A 17,470-nucleotide genomic window follows, 5' to 3' on the forward strand; every position below is an offset into this window, starting at 1 on the left:
GGCCTGACAACCTTTGGGCATGAAGAGCCTTTTGTTTTTGTTTTGTTTTTTTTGCAAAGAGCAGCGCTCAAAAACAAGAAAGACTCCCAAAGCAGTTGGAAAGTAAAAATAAACAACTTTTATAAATCAACAAAAAAGGGAAAAAAACCTGATGCTGAGGCAGGAAGTTTAAAATGAGAGACGACTCAAACATCAGGCTGACATGGTGCTAACAAAAGAGCGAGACAAGCGAAGGATCTGAAAACAAAACTGGAAAATCTCTCTACACAAGGGAACATGAAGAGTCAAACAAAACCAAATACTCAACAAAACCTGACGAAGTTGAGATAAAATTCAATCTGCATTAACTTCTCACACAGTTCTGAAGGCAAACTGTTTGGGTTACAAAAGGAGAAAAATATATTGGTTGCAACAAACAATGATGTTGACAAAAGGAGCTGTTACATTACCTCTAAATGGACCTTTACAAGTTTTCACATCACATTTAAGTAATTAGATAACAAAAATGCTTTTGAGCTTCCACTATAAAAGTGTATTATTAAAATAATAAAAGATTTATCTGAAATAATGTATCATTAAAATAAAACAATCCAATTTCTACAAACAACTTTGCACCCAAGAAAAGTTGGGTGGCAACTAATTACATTTACTCAGTTACATTTATGCGAGTAACTTTTTTGAATAAAATTACTTTTAGGAGTGTTTTTACTCTCACTTGAGTAAAATTTCTGGATTTTCTACCCACTGAATGAAAAACAATAATTCACCAAACACAGACACACACCTACAGTTTTTGTTAAAGTCTCATAAGTTTTATATTGAAAGAAACTGATTTGGAAAAATTTTCTTCTGGGTGATTTTGTTATTTTTTGTTAGTTATATGAATTATTTAAATTTTGGTCCTAAACATATAAAAATTTCCACTTAACTTTATATTTTTGTCCATCTGATGATGTAAATTTTAAATGATTGATCATTTGATCAGTTACTCAGTATTTGAGTAGACTTTTTATCAAATACTTTTTTTACCCAACTAATTTCTACCACTTTTTACATTTGAGTAAAACTATGTTGAGGTAGTGCTAATCTTATTTGAGTACAATATTTGGCTACTTTGTCCCCTCTGATCATAAGTAACTTTTCAGGAAGAAATATGAGCTTATTTTAAGTTAATATTGATGAAAAAATGCTAGTTCCACTGGCAAAATGTTCCACTTGTAACATTGGCAAAATGTTTGGTTACATGTGAAATAATCTGCCAGTGGAACTCGAACTGGGTTGCTAGGCGACGGGCTAGGCTTGGCTGGTGTTGCTAGGTAACATTTCAGGGCCCATTGATAGTGAAATAATATCCTAAAGAACTAGAACCTTTTAACCAATATTAATAATTTGATCAGTTACTTGAGTATACTTTTTACCACATACTTTTTTACTTTTACTTGAGTAATTTCTTGGATGGCCACTTTTTACTTGAGTAAAAATATGTTGAAGTAGTGCTACTTTAACTTGAGTGTAATTTTTGGCTACTCTGCTCACCTCTGTAATGAAAGCGATCACTAAAGTCTTTGTGTCTCATAAATAATCTTCCACAAATCCATCTAGCATATTCCTGTAAAAAAGGCACAATTATATGCAATGTCACATTTCTGTATTAAAAATGTTTTTTATTGGCTTGATGTAATATTCTAATCGTAATTGTTGTGTTTTAATTAGCTGTAAGCAGAAAATCATCTTAATTACTTCAGTCTGTCTAATTAATCAAGATAATGTGTTTCACTTTGTGAACTGTGCAACTGAAATAATAATTTTTTAAATAATATTCACACTTGTTTTAGTGGACGTGACTGAAAAGCCTCTTTTTGTTTAAAAAATAAAGCAATAAACCAATAAAAAAGCTGAATTTGATTCAGATTTTTCAGTTTTAGTTTGTTTTTCTGGCACAAAAATATGCATATTGAGAGTAAAGTGTGACACTCCTTTAGTTTCACCTGCCACAGTTGGACAAATTGGCAAGCAGAGCTTCTTGTCGGTTACTAAATTTGTACTCCCTCTACTCACTGCTTATGCATTATTTTCAATTATTGCTGCAATTAACACCATGTTGTCATTTGTTTCTCCTTGCCAAGTGCTTCTGTGTTTAGTTGCATCTTTCTTAGACAAAGTTATTAATGAAGCTGCTGCCATTAACATTGTGTACTCTCTTTGTTTTTCTTTTCCCTCAGCTGGTCTTGGTAGATGGCCCAAACTGTCTACCTATTAAGACTTGGACTCCAATTGGATCTAAATAAAACTATTTGATAAAATCGCATGACTTCCTTTGGTCATTTGAATTCATCTTTTAAAGTATTTTGAGATTTTTTTGGCCGATAAAATGCCAGTCTTTGCTTCCCCTCTATACTTTAACATTGTCTGCCAATATTTTTGTATTTCATCCACATCCCCATTCTTCACATTTATAAATTTACATTTGCATGAGTGAAACCCACCAAACAGGAAGTCCGCTTCAGCCAAAGAGTTAGTTTAGTAGCTGAGCATAACCACTGAATTAGTTACTAATTTCAAATCTTAAAACTTCACCAATCATCTACACTGTGTAAAGAAATATTATGCTAGTGATATTTTCTCAGATTTTCTTAAATGGTCAATGCAAATGATGGTCAGTATAATTTTCAAGTCATGAACTATTACAGTATAAATCTAATTTTACTGAACAAAGCTCCCCATGAGAACAGTATTTTTTTCAAAAATAAAAAACTCAAAATGCAAAATGTTCCAAATATTATGCACAGCAGATTTTCTAAACATTTTAAGGATTATAAAGAACTGCAAAAGGTCATTCTTTGAATGTGCAGCATTAAATGGTCACATGTACTAAAATCAAAAGCTATTTCAATCAAAAACATCTTAACAGACCAAGTTACATGTTAACATAGGACCTTCTTTGATATCACAGCACAATTCTTGCATCCATTGAACTTGTGAGTTTGTGGAAAGTTTCTGCTGGAATTTCTTTGCAGGATGTCAGAAAACCTTCCCAGAGCTGCTGTTTTGATATGAACTGCATTAAACCCTCAGATCTTCTGCTTAATCAAACTCCAAAGGTTCTCAATAGGGTTGAGGTCAGAGGTCAGAGGAGGATGGTGACCACACCATGAGTTTCTCCCCTTTTATGCCCATAGCAGCCAATGACACAGAGGTATTCCTTGCAGCATGAGATGGTGCATTGTCATGATGAAGATGATTTTGCTACAGAAGGTTCGGCTCTTATTTTTGAACCATGAAAGAAAGTGATCAGTCAGAAAGTCCAGATACTTTGCTGAGGTCATTTTCACACCTTCAGGGACTCTGAAGGGGCCGACCAGTTCTCTCTCTCTCTCTCCCTATGATTTTAGCCCAAAGCATGACTCCACCACCTCCTTGCTGACGTCACAGCCGTGTTGGGACGTGGTGACCATCCACCCCCAATCACCTACTGTGTCCATCTGGACAATCCAGGGTTGCACATCAGTCATCAGTGAACAAGCCTGTTTGAAAATTAATCTTCATGTACGGCTGGGCCCACTGTGACTGGTTCTGCTTGTGAGCTCTGGTTAGGGGCCCAATAGTAGGTTGATGCACCACAAGCCTCTGGAGGATCCTCCACCTTGAGGTTCCAGAGGCTCCAGCAGCTTCAAATAACTGTTTGCTGCTTTGTAAGGGCATTTTAGCAGCTGCTCTCTTAATCCAATGAATTTGTCTAACAGAAACCTTCCTCATTCTGCCTTTATCTGTACAAACCCATCTTTGTTCTGAAACAGCCACAAATCTCTTCTCAGTACAATGATAACATTTCAGTTTTTGTTAATATCTAATGTTTTCATACCGTGTCATATGGCACTACACAATCTGATGATTTTTGTCAGCAGAGATCCTTTCTCTTTCCCATGTTGCTTGAAACCTGTGGCCTGCTTAAAAATGTGGAACATCCTTCTTATATTGTGTTTCTGACACACAATATAAATTTAATAGCACAACAAAAAATGTAATCTTTATGACACTTAAATCAAATTTGCATAATAATTTGGTACACGGTGTAAACGTGATGCTCACACGGTCAAACTCTGCAGTTGAAGTTATATTTGAGGAATGCACTTCCTCTAGATTATTTTTGTGTACCACTTGTTGAGTACAAGCAGATTTTTCTCTTTAAGATGAGAAATGAAGCGAGTGCATCTGATGCTGATTCTCAAAAGGAGCTACAATCAACCATAGTTCAACCTTTTAGAGGTGGAAAGTGGAGGCGTAATGCTAAAATATTATATTTGGCTTTTATTATATTTTCATATGGCCCTATAGGGGACCTATTATGCTTCCTTGATCTGGTTAGGATTTATGGTCTATACAAAACATAATCACTACATTTTTTTTCACAAAATCATTCTTAGATAATGAGATTTTAGCCTGGTCCATTTCAGAATGGCCTGTTCCAGGGTGTCTTGTCTCTTTAAATTCAAATAAGCTGCTGCTGGCCACGCCCCCGAAACTCAACGTTTACACTCTCAAATTAAAATGTGCAATTATGCAACTGTACATCTTTGAAAAGCAGAAGTAGAGCCTCCTGCACAATGACCAAGAATGCAGCAAGTGGTTCCTGTATGGTAAGTCAACAATAAAACACTAGTCTCTGTGGGGTTTAAATTTCGTTGTTCTTGTGACAATGACAATAAAGATTTATCTATATATCTTTTCCAGCAGTCATTGTACAAATGTAGGCCAGGTAAGAGCACATTGCCTGTTGAATGTCTTTTAACAATCAGAAGGTTTTTGAAACCATAAAACACCAAAAATCATTAACTTGTTGCCAAAAAAACAGATGAGTGTTTTTTTTGTTGTTGTTTTTTAAATGCTTGGTTTGTTTTAAGAATCAGTTTAGACTCACATGGAAGTATAAAAAGGTGCAAAATGTGGAAATCCTTGAGAATTGTTGCATGATGGATTCCCTGTAAGTAACAATTCTCAAGGATTTCCACATTTTGTTGATTTTTTTCTTTCTATCTCTTTAAACCTAGAGAAAATGCGGGCATGCCGATGTACATTACAAAATAACTAACTTTTGAGTTTGAGTGTGTTGTGAGATTTTCACTGCTATAACAAAATATTATCAAGTTGTTTTGTTTAGTTTCTAGTGAACTGATGTACACTGATGAAAGTAAGTTACAAGTAATTTTTAAGCAAGATATAGGAGCTTATTTTCAGTCAATGTTTCTTGAATATTGATGATAGTATTAGACTTATAATTAAAAAATGTCGTTTTCTATATTTTTTATGTGTTTTGAGATGTAAACAAAGCTTGGATTCAACTTGTTTTTGTTTTTAGAATCTTTTGGGTTTTGCAAAATCTACAGAAATGTCCATTTAGTGCTGATTAGCAGGATAATGAGTATGCTCAAAATAAAAACTCCATTTCATATTACATTGCCTAACAGTAAACCCTGTTATTGTGACACATTTGGTTTCTTGCAATTTTAATATAGAATATTTTTTCAGGAAGTTCCAGCTTCCCTTTCGTTGATGCCGTAAGACCGTCAATGGGGAAATGTTCACTTGTGTTTTAGTTACAGTTCCAGGACATTTGATATATATGTATGATGAAGAATGAGACTGGGCATCTATTTTTACTCTAAGGTGACCTCGGTGCCTGTACTTCTTCAAACTGAAGCAGCGCTGGACCATCAGTGTGTGGAAACTCGCTCTGGAACCACAACGTCAGGAGTTAGAGGCTCCCAGGGGCGGCAGACATGAACCTGCCGACCAGAGAAGAGTGTGAAGGGTGGGACCACATGAAAGTGGCGCTTTTTATGTGTAAGGTGGGTTTAAGAGGAATAACAAAACGTTTTACAGCTGATGGCGGGGATCTATTTCCCTCAACATTTGAAGAATTAAACAGTGACTGACAGGATGTGGCTACTGATAACGTTTTTCTGCGATTACCGTCAGAATAACATGCAAGACTGCGCCGGAACTGTGACCAGATTAAAGATTGACGGACTCAGACTTCTGGTGAGTCTATTTTTTGCTAGTATTATTATTCTTGCATTAGTTTTGCAGAAAAAAAAAGTTTTATCTCAAACTACATTTAGTTGTCCTCACTTTGTTTTATTTTAACATTAAAATTGACAAATCCTTTTTATGTGGCCTTTAAACGGCTGAGATATGCACAATTAGAGCCTTCAAGGCAACAGTAATGTGCTTAAATATTATTTTATTAATCAAATCAAAGTGGGTTTTTTCTCTTTACTTGTCAAACTACATTAATCAATATGTCTAATTTCACTGTGATCATGGAAATGAACACAAAATCAACAAATTGCATAATTTTTACCTTTGTGTATAAATGAGTATTGAAAAATGGTCAAGAACATGAAGTGATGCCAACTCCCACCAGAGGGTGGCAGTATATTTAACTTCTACATTTCTGACTCGGGTTTAATTATTTCAAGTTCTAGTCTGCCATTGATTATTTGAGAGAAATTTATCATGCCTAAGCGCAAATATTTCAAAATTTCTTGCAAATATTTCTAAATTGACATCAGAAACGTTTTGATTTTCAAAAAAAAAAAAAAATTTAATCACAAAAGAAAAATTTTATTTTCTGATTTTTAGAGAGAAAAAAAAAAAATCACAAAAAATTTTGAAATTCTGGACGGACTGATCGGTGTGAAAAGATGCTCAATATTATTTATTTTATAAATAGTTCCAACTGTTGGTTTATTGATACTTTCTGGCCCTTTAAGAACATTCATGATCTTAATGTGGCCCAAACTGAAACTGAAAATGTTTGACTCCCCTATTGCAAATTATTAAAATGGGGATTTCTGTATTAAATCACTAAAAATAACAAAAGGCTAAACTCGTTCTGTACCATTTTCATTCAGCTTTTTTTTTGTGTGTATTTCTGCAAACGCGTGGGACAACAGACGGGGCAGTGCACGACTACAACCATGACGGAACCGAACACAGTTGCTTGTATTACTTCCCACAATTTGCCCTTCCTCTTACGGCAGTCAGTAAATCTGTTGCAACTTCTGCTTTGAGAGTCACTTTCATCGCTTTGGCTGCGTTTGTATTCACTGCACATTTGTGTTGTTTCCCAGAAATGATGATTTCAGCTGAAACTGAAAGAAATTTAATTTGACATCAACTAACTGTGATGTTCTAGTTTTCCACGGTAGAAAATATGTATTTCTATTAACTGTTGGCATTAATCAAATAGCGATTAATCATTAATGATTTTGTCCATTAATGATTTTGTGCGATAGACTACCACAATGTTTTGTAAGATAATGAATAGTTTTCCAAATAAAAAATCTATAAAGTGTGGCATGCTTTTATTTTCAGAACCTTTCTTTGCAATTCAGGCTAAAAGTCTTTTTGTGGGGTTTCTATCAGCATTACTTAATTCCAAAATAGCTCAAGCTCAGTAAGATGGATTAATTTTTAAGTCTTGACACAGATTCTCAGTTGGAATTAGGTCTGCACTTGGACTAGGCCGTCCTAACACATGAATATGCTTTGATCTAAACCGCTCCACTGTATCTCTGGTTGTAGGTTTACTGCCATCTAAAGTCTTTTTTGGCTTCCCATCAAATCAGAACAGACTTCCTTTGTTAAGGACAAACATTTCCACAGCATAATGCTGCCACTACCATGTTTTATATTGAAAATGGGGTAAATTAGATTCCATCTTTCTCATGCCACATATATTCTGGCATGATATTAATTGTATGATATATAGTTTTCCACTTGGCATTTTTTTACTCTTTTTTTTTTTTGCCTTTTAGGAAAATTAGACTTCTGAGTTAAACTGAGACCTCCAAGCCGCCATGCAGTGCTAATTGTTGTATAATCTACTTTATAAATGTCCATTGGTTCACAGAACTGACAATCACTTTCAGGTGGACATCATTTACAGATAAAATACTTTTGAAGTTGGTTAGTGTCACTAGATTTTATTTAGCAGTATCAGAACAAAAGGAGAGGATGGTCAAAGGCAACCATTTTTTCCCCCAAAATGTTTATTTCTCCCAGAAAATGTGAAAAAATACACTGATCTTTATGTTTGTGACCTTATAAAATGAACAAGTTCAGGGTAATGTATACATCCTACCTGTCACACTCCACATGACAGCAATAATGTATTATTTTTTTCATATTATTTACTCACCTTGAGCTGCGCCTTATGTCTCACAGGCTTATTTCTCCTAAAGGAGACTCAACAGGAAATATGATCAGTCAAAAAATGATGAATGTTTCAGAGCAGAGGCTTTGATGAGCCAGGTGCCAGAGCAGAGCTGAAAAATACATAAGCATAGAGATATTGACTGATAGATCCCAGTCAATACCTATCAGAGAGAGAGATTCAGCCCTATTAGGCCAACAAACACTGCACTGCGGTTCAGTCTAACTTATTTCATCAGTGCACCGTTGGCGCTCTAATGCTGCATTCACACCGAATGCATTTCGTGCGCCAAAAACGGGTCCAACACTTCCAGTTCAACGAGTTTGCACTTTGAAGTCAGACGCTTGACATTTCACTCTAGATAAGTGTAAATTGCATCAAAATCACTCTGTAAGCGCGTTGGGACGAGCCGTTGTTTCCGTTGCCGGTCTCTTTGTACAGTGGTGAATGAAACAGAGAGTGGCACCAAAATATTACGTAGTGACAGCTTCTGCAATCACAACAGAGGCTCAGATGTCTTTGCTGAACATGTTGTGTTCAGTTTTTATTGAACTAGCAACGACAGGTGATAGTAGCCCAACGCTCTATAGAAGGAGCCTCTTGCCTGTTTTTCCTCTCCTGGTTACTTTGAACAATGGCGGATGAAATATTGAGAGTATGTAGGTTTTATTTACTGAATTCAACAGAATGTGGCCATCATGCGAGTGTTTGAATTCACCAGATAATTCAAGGGTGTTGTGAGGTTCGTGGGTTTCACAAGCTAGACGGGCGCTGTCGAGGGTCGCTATTAGCTCTGTTTTCGTCTCAACTGAGCCCAGTTTGATGATCTGTGAACCCGCAGCGTGCCTTCATCTCCTGGCAGGACACCAACTACAGCCGCCAATAGTTACATAGCGGAGTCTCTCTGATTGGTTGACACACATTGCCCAGCGGCAAAAGTTCAGCTTTTCAAACTCTAACGTCGGATGCTCAAAACGCTTCAGTTGCGGAGCTCTAGACATTCAAAACGCACCACAACGTGTGTCCGCGTTGACTGAATGTAATCCAGACAGTGTTAGTTTATAAGTAAAAGGAGCAAACCTTCGGGGATGTCGTGTCGCTTTTATTTTGATTCCCATTCTGGTGGTAACCATGAGAAACTATGCCAAACTTTGCAAAAATAATCTACACAGCCTTAGCTTTAGTAGGGCTGTTTGGATTTGTTAAGCTTTGTTAATATGTTGTATTATTGCAAAATTCAAAAAAGGAAGAAATTTTGCTCAACTGCTATCTGGGTACAAAAAACATCTTAGCCTAGAACGTATGATTAGGTACCAAAACAAGATGCAGTACTGCAGCTAAGGAAGTGAACTGTTGGTAAAGAATCGATCGGCAGTTTACCAATAATTGTGCCGTCAGTCTTAGGCTTGTCACAATAGTCAATAAATCAATTAATTGCATGACAAATTAAAATGAGCTCAATAATTTCTCTCTTTCTACCAAGAACTTGATAAAAGTCTTCAGTCGGATGCTTTAGTCTCAACTAGCCAATATTTTAAGGACAATTTATTTAGAGACTTCATAATTCATTTTATTTGTTGCTTCTATTGTTTATTTATTTGGGTACTTAAAATGTCTTCCAGTTTCAGTGCTAAATGTTCATTAGAATTCAATGTTTATTGATCTTTGAGAATGTATTTTTTTGCATTGATATGCCTTTACCATTTGGTCTCAAAATGGAAATATAGTATATTGCAAAAACTTCTGGGACAATTTGTCGTTCAGCAAAATTTGTTATTATGACAGGCCTAATGCTTTAAAACATTTGCTTTTTAACACCCCTTTTTCTTCACATAATAAATTTACTTTGATTAGAATCTGAATTTATAAATAAAATTATACAATTGAAATGAAAGATTCCTTTATTTTAAGACAAAAAACCAAGCTGATTTTATGTTAAATGGCCTGCCAAAGAATTTAGAACTGATTGTTTCACTATGTTATAAATCACATATTATTGTACAAAAGTATAAATATCCCTCCCATGGGCCCACCACCCGTGGGAGGGGCCAAAGGGGTCGGGTGCATTGTGTGATGGGTGGCGGCCAAGGGAGGGGACCCTGGCGGTCCGATCCTCGGTTGCAGAAACTGGCTCTTGGGACGTGGAATGTCACCTCTCTGGTGGGGAAGGAGCCAGAGCTAGTGCGTGAGGTCGAGAGGTTCCGGCTAGAAATAGTCGGTCTCACCTCGACGCATGGCTCTGGTTCTGGAACCAGTCTCCTCGAGAGGGGCTGGACATACTTCCACTCTGGAGTTGCCCAGGGAGAGAGACGTCGGGCAGGAGTGGGCATACTTGTTGCTCCCCATCTCGGCGCCTGTACGTTGGGGTTTACCCCGGTGAACGAGAGGGTAGCATCCCTCCGCCTACGGGTGGGGGGACGGGTTCTGACTGTCGGGCCGAACGACAGTTCAGATTACCCACCCTTTTTGGAGTCCTTAGAGGGGGTACTGGAGAGTGCTCCTCCTGGGGACTCCCTTGTTCTGCTGGGGGACTTCAACGCTCACGTGGGCAACGACAGTGAGACCTGGAGGGGCGTGGTTGGGAGGAACGGCCCGCCCGACCTGAACTCGAGCGGTGTTCTGTTGCTGGACTTCTGTGCTCGCCATGGATTGTCCATAACGAACACCATGTTCAAGCATAAGGGTGTCCATATGTGCACTTGGCACCAGGACACCCTAGGCCACAGTTCGATGATCGACTTTGTCATCGTTTCATCGGATCTGCGGCCGTATGTCTTGGACACTCGGGTGAAGAGAGGTGCGGAGCTGTCCACTGACCACTACCTGGTGGTGAGTTGGCTCCGGTGGTGGGGGCGAAAGCCGGTCAGACCTGGCAGGCCCAAACGTGTTGTGAGGGTCTGCTGGGAACGTCTGGCGGAATCCCCTGTGAGACGGAGCTTTAACTCCCATCTCCGGCAAAACTTCGAACACGTCCCGGGGGAGGTGGGGGACATGGAGTCTGAGTGGACCGTGTTCCGTGCCTCCATTGTCGAGGCGGCCGATCGGAGCTGTGGCCGCAAGGTTGTCGGTGCCTGTCGCGGCGGCAACCCTCAAACCCGTTGGTGGACACCTTCGGTGAGGGATGCCGTCAGGCTGAAGAAGGAGTCCTATCGGGCCTTTTTGGCCTGTGGGACTCCGGAAGCAGCTGATGGGTACCGGCGGGCGAAGCGGCATGCGGCTCGGGCGGTTGCTGAGGCAAAAACTCGGGCGTGGGAGGAGTTTGGAGAGGCCATGGAGAAAGACTTCCGCACGGCTTCGAGGCGATTCTGGTCCACCATCCGGCGTCTCAGGGGGGGGAAGCGGTGCAGCACAAACACTGTTTATAGTGGGGATGGTGTGCTGCTGACCTCTACTCGGGACGTTGTGGGTCGGTGGGCAGAGTACTTCGAAGACCTCCTCAATCCCACCAACATGCCTTCCACTGAGGAAGCGGAGCCTGGGGACTCTGGGTTGGGCTCTCCAATCTCTGGGGGCGAGGTCGCCGAGGTGGTTAAAAAGCTCCTCGGTGGCAAGGCCCCGGGGGTGGATGAGATCCGCCCGGAGTTCCTTAAGGCTCTGGATGTTGTAGGGCTGTGTTGGTTGACGCGACTCTGCAATATCGCATGGACATCGGGGGCAGTTCCCCTGGATTGGCAGACTGGGGTGGTGGTCCCCCTGTTCAAAAAGGGGGACCGGAGGGTGTGCTCCAATTATAGAGGGGTCACACTCTTAAGCCTCCCTGGCAAGGTCTATTCAGGGGTCCTGGAGAGGAGGGTCCGTCGGACAGTCGAACCTCGGATTTAGGAAGAGCAGTGTGGTTTTCGTCCTGGTCGTGGAACACTGGACCAGCTCTACACCCTCGGCAGGGTCCTGGAGGGTGCATGGGAGTTCGCCCATCCAGTCTACATGTGTTTTGTGGACTTGGAGAAGGCGTTCGACCGTGTCCCTCGGGGAGCCCTGTGGGGGGTTCTCCGGGAGTATGGGGTACCGGGCCCTTTGATACGGGCTGTCAGGTCCCTGTATGACCGGTGTCAGAGTCTGGTCCGCATTGCCGGCAGTAAGTCGGGCTCGTTTCCGGTGAGAGTTGGACTCCGCCAGGGCTGCCCTTTGTCACCGATTCTGTTCATCACTTTTATGGACAGAATTTCTAGGCGCAGCCAAGGTGTTGAGGGGATCCGATTTGGTGGCCTCAGGATCTCATCTCTGCTTTTCGCAGACGATGTGGTCCTTTTGGCTTCATCAGATCGTGATCTGCAGCTCTCGCTGGAGCGGTTCGCAGCCGAGTGTGAAGCGGCCGGGATGGGGATCAGTGCCTCCAAATCCGAGGCCATGGTCTTGAGCCGGAAAAGGGTAGAGTGCCTTCTCCGGGTCAGGGGGGGTGTCCTGCCCCAAGTGGAGGAGTTTAAGTATCTCGGGATCTTGTTCACGAATGGGGGAAGAAGGGAGCGGGAGATCGACAGGCGGATTGGCGCAGCGTCTACTGTCAAGCGGGCGCTGTACCGGTCCGTCGTGGTGAAGAGAGAGCTGAGCCAAAAAGCGAAGCTCTCGATTTACCGGTCGATCTACGTTCCCACCCTCATCTATGGTCATGAGCTTTGGGTCATGACCGAAAGAACGAGATCGCGGATACAAGCGGCCGAAATGGGTTTTCTCCGTAGGGTGGCTGGGCTCTCCCTTAGAGATAGGGTGAGAAGCTCAGTCATCCGGGAGGGACTCAGAGTAGAGCCGCTGCTCCTTCACATCGAGAGGAGCCAGTTGAGGTGGCTTGGGCATCTGGTCAGGATGCCTCCTGGACGCCTCCCTGGTGAGGTGTTCCGGGCACGTCCCACCGGGAGGAGGCCCCAGGGAAGATCCAGGAAACGCTGGAGGGACTATGTCTCTCGGCTGGCCTGGGAACGCCTCGGGATTCCCCCGGAAGAGCTGGAAGAAGTGGCCGGGGAGAGGGAAGTCTGGGCCTCCCTTCTGAAGCTGCTACCCCCGCGACCCGACCTCGGATAAGCGGAAGAAGATGGATGGATGGATGGATGGATTATTGTACAAAAGTATAAATATTGCAGTAAAATTTAAAAGCTACATTTCCGCTGGATGTGTTGTTGTAAAAGACACTTGGTTTTAAGGCACACAGTTCTTTTTTCAGCGGCTTGAATTTTCGTCTGGCAGTCAAATGTCTGTTCCTTTATTTTGCAAAAACATTCTGGCAGGATTCTGTGTTACATCTGCGAAAATCTAACAACGGCCCAGAATGGACGTGTGATGTAGAAAAATCCTGAGACATTCCAACTCCATGTTTTATTTGAGGAAGAGATATAGCGAGAATATTTCTACATGTTTTATTTCATCTCCAGTATCAGAAAGCTCAGATCATGCATAATTAGGAAGGCTTCAGTTTTAACCAATGTAAAGCAGCTGGGTGCTCAGCGAGCGGAGATTTCAGGAGAAAAGCAAAAAGAAACATTTATTAGTTTTGTTGGATTAATTAGGAGCTTGAGTGATTTTAAAAATGTAACGTCAAAGATGTAAAAACATGAATTTGATGCCCTGCAGTTTTAAATTTATCAGTTTTTCACTGATCCAACTACAAGTAAGAATCAGTAAGTTTCTCTTAGCAAGAAACTCAACACCTTTTAAAGGCATAAATAAGATGGAGTTCAGTAAATCTAATTGGTTTTCTGGTTTTAACCTAGTTTTTCAGCATAGTCCATACAAATACTATTCCAGAATCAGATTTAATGATTGTTTTGCATCTTGTCCTGTTGCAGCACTCATTTGTGTCCCAGTTTCAACCATCCGACCCAAACAGTCCCGTTATGATTAAAGCAAACGTCTCATGATGTCCAAGACTTCCCAAAGATAACGCTGTGCTGACAAGGAAATGTGTCAATGCTGAAAAATCAGCACCTTCATGCTTAATTGAGGCTGTCCATATGGACAAGACAAACACCTTCTGGAGAAATGTTTTATAATCAGATGAGGGACAGCGAGTAGCATGTTTATGGAAATTCGATTAAAGTCCAAACTGAAGGATTTCATCTTAATTGTAAGGTTTTGTTCTGCACTTTAGGTCTTTTTGTGTTGGCTTAGGTTCGGTTTTAAGCTATACTTTTGTTTTTTATTTTTAGTAAACTAGTTGCAATGAGTTTTATTTATATTCTGTTTTCCGTTTAACATCTGTTCCTGATCTCTTTTGTCACATTTGATGTTTCATCTCTTAATAGTGGTGGTGTCTTTATATTTTGCCATTTTTCTACTCAGTTAGCTCAGTTTATGCTTCCATTCAGATATAATTTATTCAATTAATCAGTCTCACTTCCTGTTTCTAAACATTCTTTGCTGAACTCTGCTGGTAAGTTTGGCATTATCTTTCATTAAATCATTTCTGATATAAAGCTGCCTGCTCCCTGTTCCTCTAAAGCCAACATACATGATACATAAAGTTATCAGACTGCACCAGTTCTAAGTGTGCATTCACACCAGCCGTGCTGAATCTTCTTTAATCAGTCTCTAGTTTGTTTGCTGAGAAAGTTTGGTTTGTTTGGAGAAGTGTGAATGCATAATCAGACTCTGATTCGGATCAAAAAATAAAAACTCTGGTCCACCTGCAAGCCTCAGGCGGACCAGAGTTTGTTTGAAGTGAACTCTGGCGCAGTTTCCAAAAGCAGAAAGCGGACTACAGCGCAGGGCATTCTGGGTAAATACAACCAAAACAAACATGCTAGCCTAGAGCTAGTGGGAGAAATGGGTCGTGGTCTTTTGGCAAAGACAAAAAATAATAATCTTACAACCACTAAAATCTGACGCCACTTCATTTTTGTTTACATTTTGTGAAGAATGAAGTTGTGCTCAATGTCTTCTTCAGATGTTTTTGTGTCATTTCCTTCAGTGGTCAATGATGCAGCGCCACCACAGGCGAAGAGGGGAACAGGTTTTTCAAAACGTTGTGGTTTGTTTGACACAGTGCAGTGTGAAAGCAACAAATTTAGCCACTCTGGTCCCCAATCAAACCGTGTCTACCAGACTAACACACTTAGTATGGTGGTGGTAGCTTCATAGTAAGGTTCTGTTTTTTCTGGTTCACTGCAAAATGTGTGAAATATGAAGCATTTCTCCTCCCCTCACATCAAAACATACACAAGGTTTAAGGTTGGCAGAGTTGAATGGTTGTTGAGTGGAGGAAGTAGACCAACATTAAGCGTCTGGCCCAGAAGTGAACCCTATTTAAAATTTATGGACTATCCTTAATAGCCCTGTCTTTCCAAGGAAACCAACTAGTTTCACTCTACTATTACTTTTGTTCTACTATTTGTGCCAAGAAGAGTACATAAGGGATGACCGTGGCTCAGTGGGTAGAGTTGTTGTTTTTCAACTGTCACATGTCGATGTGCCCCTGGGTTCAGTAGCTAGCGCCTGCAGCTGTATGCACTGTGCATATCTTCAAATTTTCCTTTAAGTTTAAAAGAATAGTTGTTTTTTTTTATTATCCAACCCTCTTTATTATTAACAAAACTCTGGAGAAAAAAGAAATTTTCTGTCAAAACATTGTTTGTAGCCTTGTACGCCTTGTACTGGGAGGGACATGTGTCCGTCTTAAAACTAAATGTTTTTGGTCAGTTTACTTTTATTTATTTGGCAGCTTGGCTCACTTTTCGTAAGCCAAAAATGAATAAGCGTAGTTCTAAGAGGGGTGAGTGGACCTCACCTAAGTTTTTACCACTACGTAGTTCTGATGGGTGGGGGTCGGCTTTCTTTTGTGGTTTCGCAAACTGAAGAGGAAACATTTCACCCGGTTGGCCGACTGTAACATCTGCCACGCTTTTATTGAACGTTGCGCTAAAACTGCTGGAGAGTTAAACAGGGAGAATGCGAGCAGCAGCGTTTTGATCAGCTGCAAACTTTAGGCTTGTGCGACACGCACATGATGCGTGTTAGAAATGTGGTTGTGCTCTTGTGGGTCAAGTGCAGTGATAGTTTTGGGCTTATCCTCCGATAATATCTCGAAGGCGCCCCTGCCTGGGTTAATGCACTAAAGCACTTTGGCTTTAGTGCGTTAACTTTTACGGTCACAATAACCGTAAAAGTGCCATATAAGTTCAGTCTGTTCATCTATGTACACCATAATCTCTTTGAGTTCCACTTTGGAAAAAAAAAAGTTCCAATAAGTGATAAAATGTCCAAAATTATTCTAAAATTCCTACTGATTATTATATACAAAGACCTGAAATACACCTTAGATTGTTAGCTTATGGTGGCAGCTGGCTCTGCCATGAAAAATATTCAAAGTTAGCCTCTTACTTTCCCTGTCAGTTTATCAGATAGAATGAAAGGTGTGGATTTATACAGTCTAATTCAGAGTACTACAGCAGGGCTGAGGACGACAGCCAGTCAGCACAGTGAAGATAAAGGTAATCTCTCTTTTTGAAGTCAGATTTGCTCACACAGGTAGAGAAGGTAAGAAGAAAATACATGTAGCAGATCAAAGAAGTGTCACTCTGTATCTCTGGGACGCTGCCTGTTTGGCAGCTTTGTAAGGAAGTTACTCTTAGCTTTTGTGTATCACATCAACACTACAAACAAAGGCCAGTCATAGAGGACAGCCCGTCAATGACAACACATTAAATAAACGCATTACAGCATCCAGGTTAAGAGATGGGTTTCACATTAGATGTTTTAAAAATGTAAACCGTAGTTCTGTTAAAAGATGGAACAGCTTTTATGGATTAGATCCGGGGTGTCCAAATGCGGGTCAGGGGCCATTTGTGGCCCTCGGACTGATTTTGTGAGGCCTCCGACTGCAGTTCAAAAATTATACACATTTGGTCCGTAGATGCAGACAAAGACTTTTAATTTGGAATCAGGGTGAAAATTGTAACTAATATAATTTTCTTACTTAGGAAAATATGAAGTACAACACAAAGTATTCGTCTTTTTATAACCAAGTTTATAACAAAAGGTAAAACTAAGTTTGTCCAGGGACTTTTACTGAAAAGTCAACTTTGCTGCACCTAAAGCAGCTTTTTTTCTTTCTTTAACTTGGATAAAATAAATTTATTCAATCGAACCCAAAATAAACTGAAAACTAGATGCATTTCTTTTAATACAGCAAACATGCAAAATTGAAGTAGTAGTACATTTCTGTCAAAGAAAACTCAGAAATTTTCTTTAAAAAACTATTTTTTTAGATTTTCATCAGAACATTTCTACAAAAAAGTAGAACATTTCTGAATTTCAAATGTCAAA

General features: G+C 40.3%; 1 protein-coding gene across 2 annotated transcripts in view; it reads left to right on the forward strand.

Moving 5' to 3' along the window:
• The first annotated feature begins 5,553 nt into the window (after positions 1-5,553).
• The window catches only part of blnk (B cell linker), a 38,810-nt gene continuing 26,893 nt past the window's right edge, over positions 5,554-17,470 (forward strand). The window contains exons 1-2 of one of the 2 annotated variants that reach the window (XM_028007452.1): positions 5,554-5,846; positions 5,977-6,039. In XM_028007452.1, coding sequence (XP_027863253.1) covers positions 5,778-5,846; positions 5,977-6,039 — 132 coding nt within the window. In that variant the 5' untranslated portion in view covers positions 5,554-5,777. The remainder of the gene's footprint in view (positions 5,847-5,976; positions 6,040-17,470) is intronic. The other variant, XM_028007453.1, reaches the window with a different exon arrangement.

The sequence above is a fragment of the Xiphophorus couchianus genome, chromosome 22 (genome assembly GCF_001444195.1).
Source record: "Xiphophorus couchianus chromosome 22, X_couchianus-1.0, whole genome shotgun sequence".
Taxonomy (NCBI): Eukaryota; Metazoa; Chordata; class Actinopteri; order Cyprinodontiformes; family Poeciliidae; genus Xiphophorus; species Xiphophorus couchianus.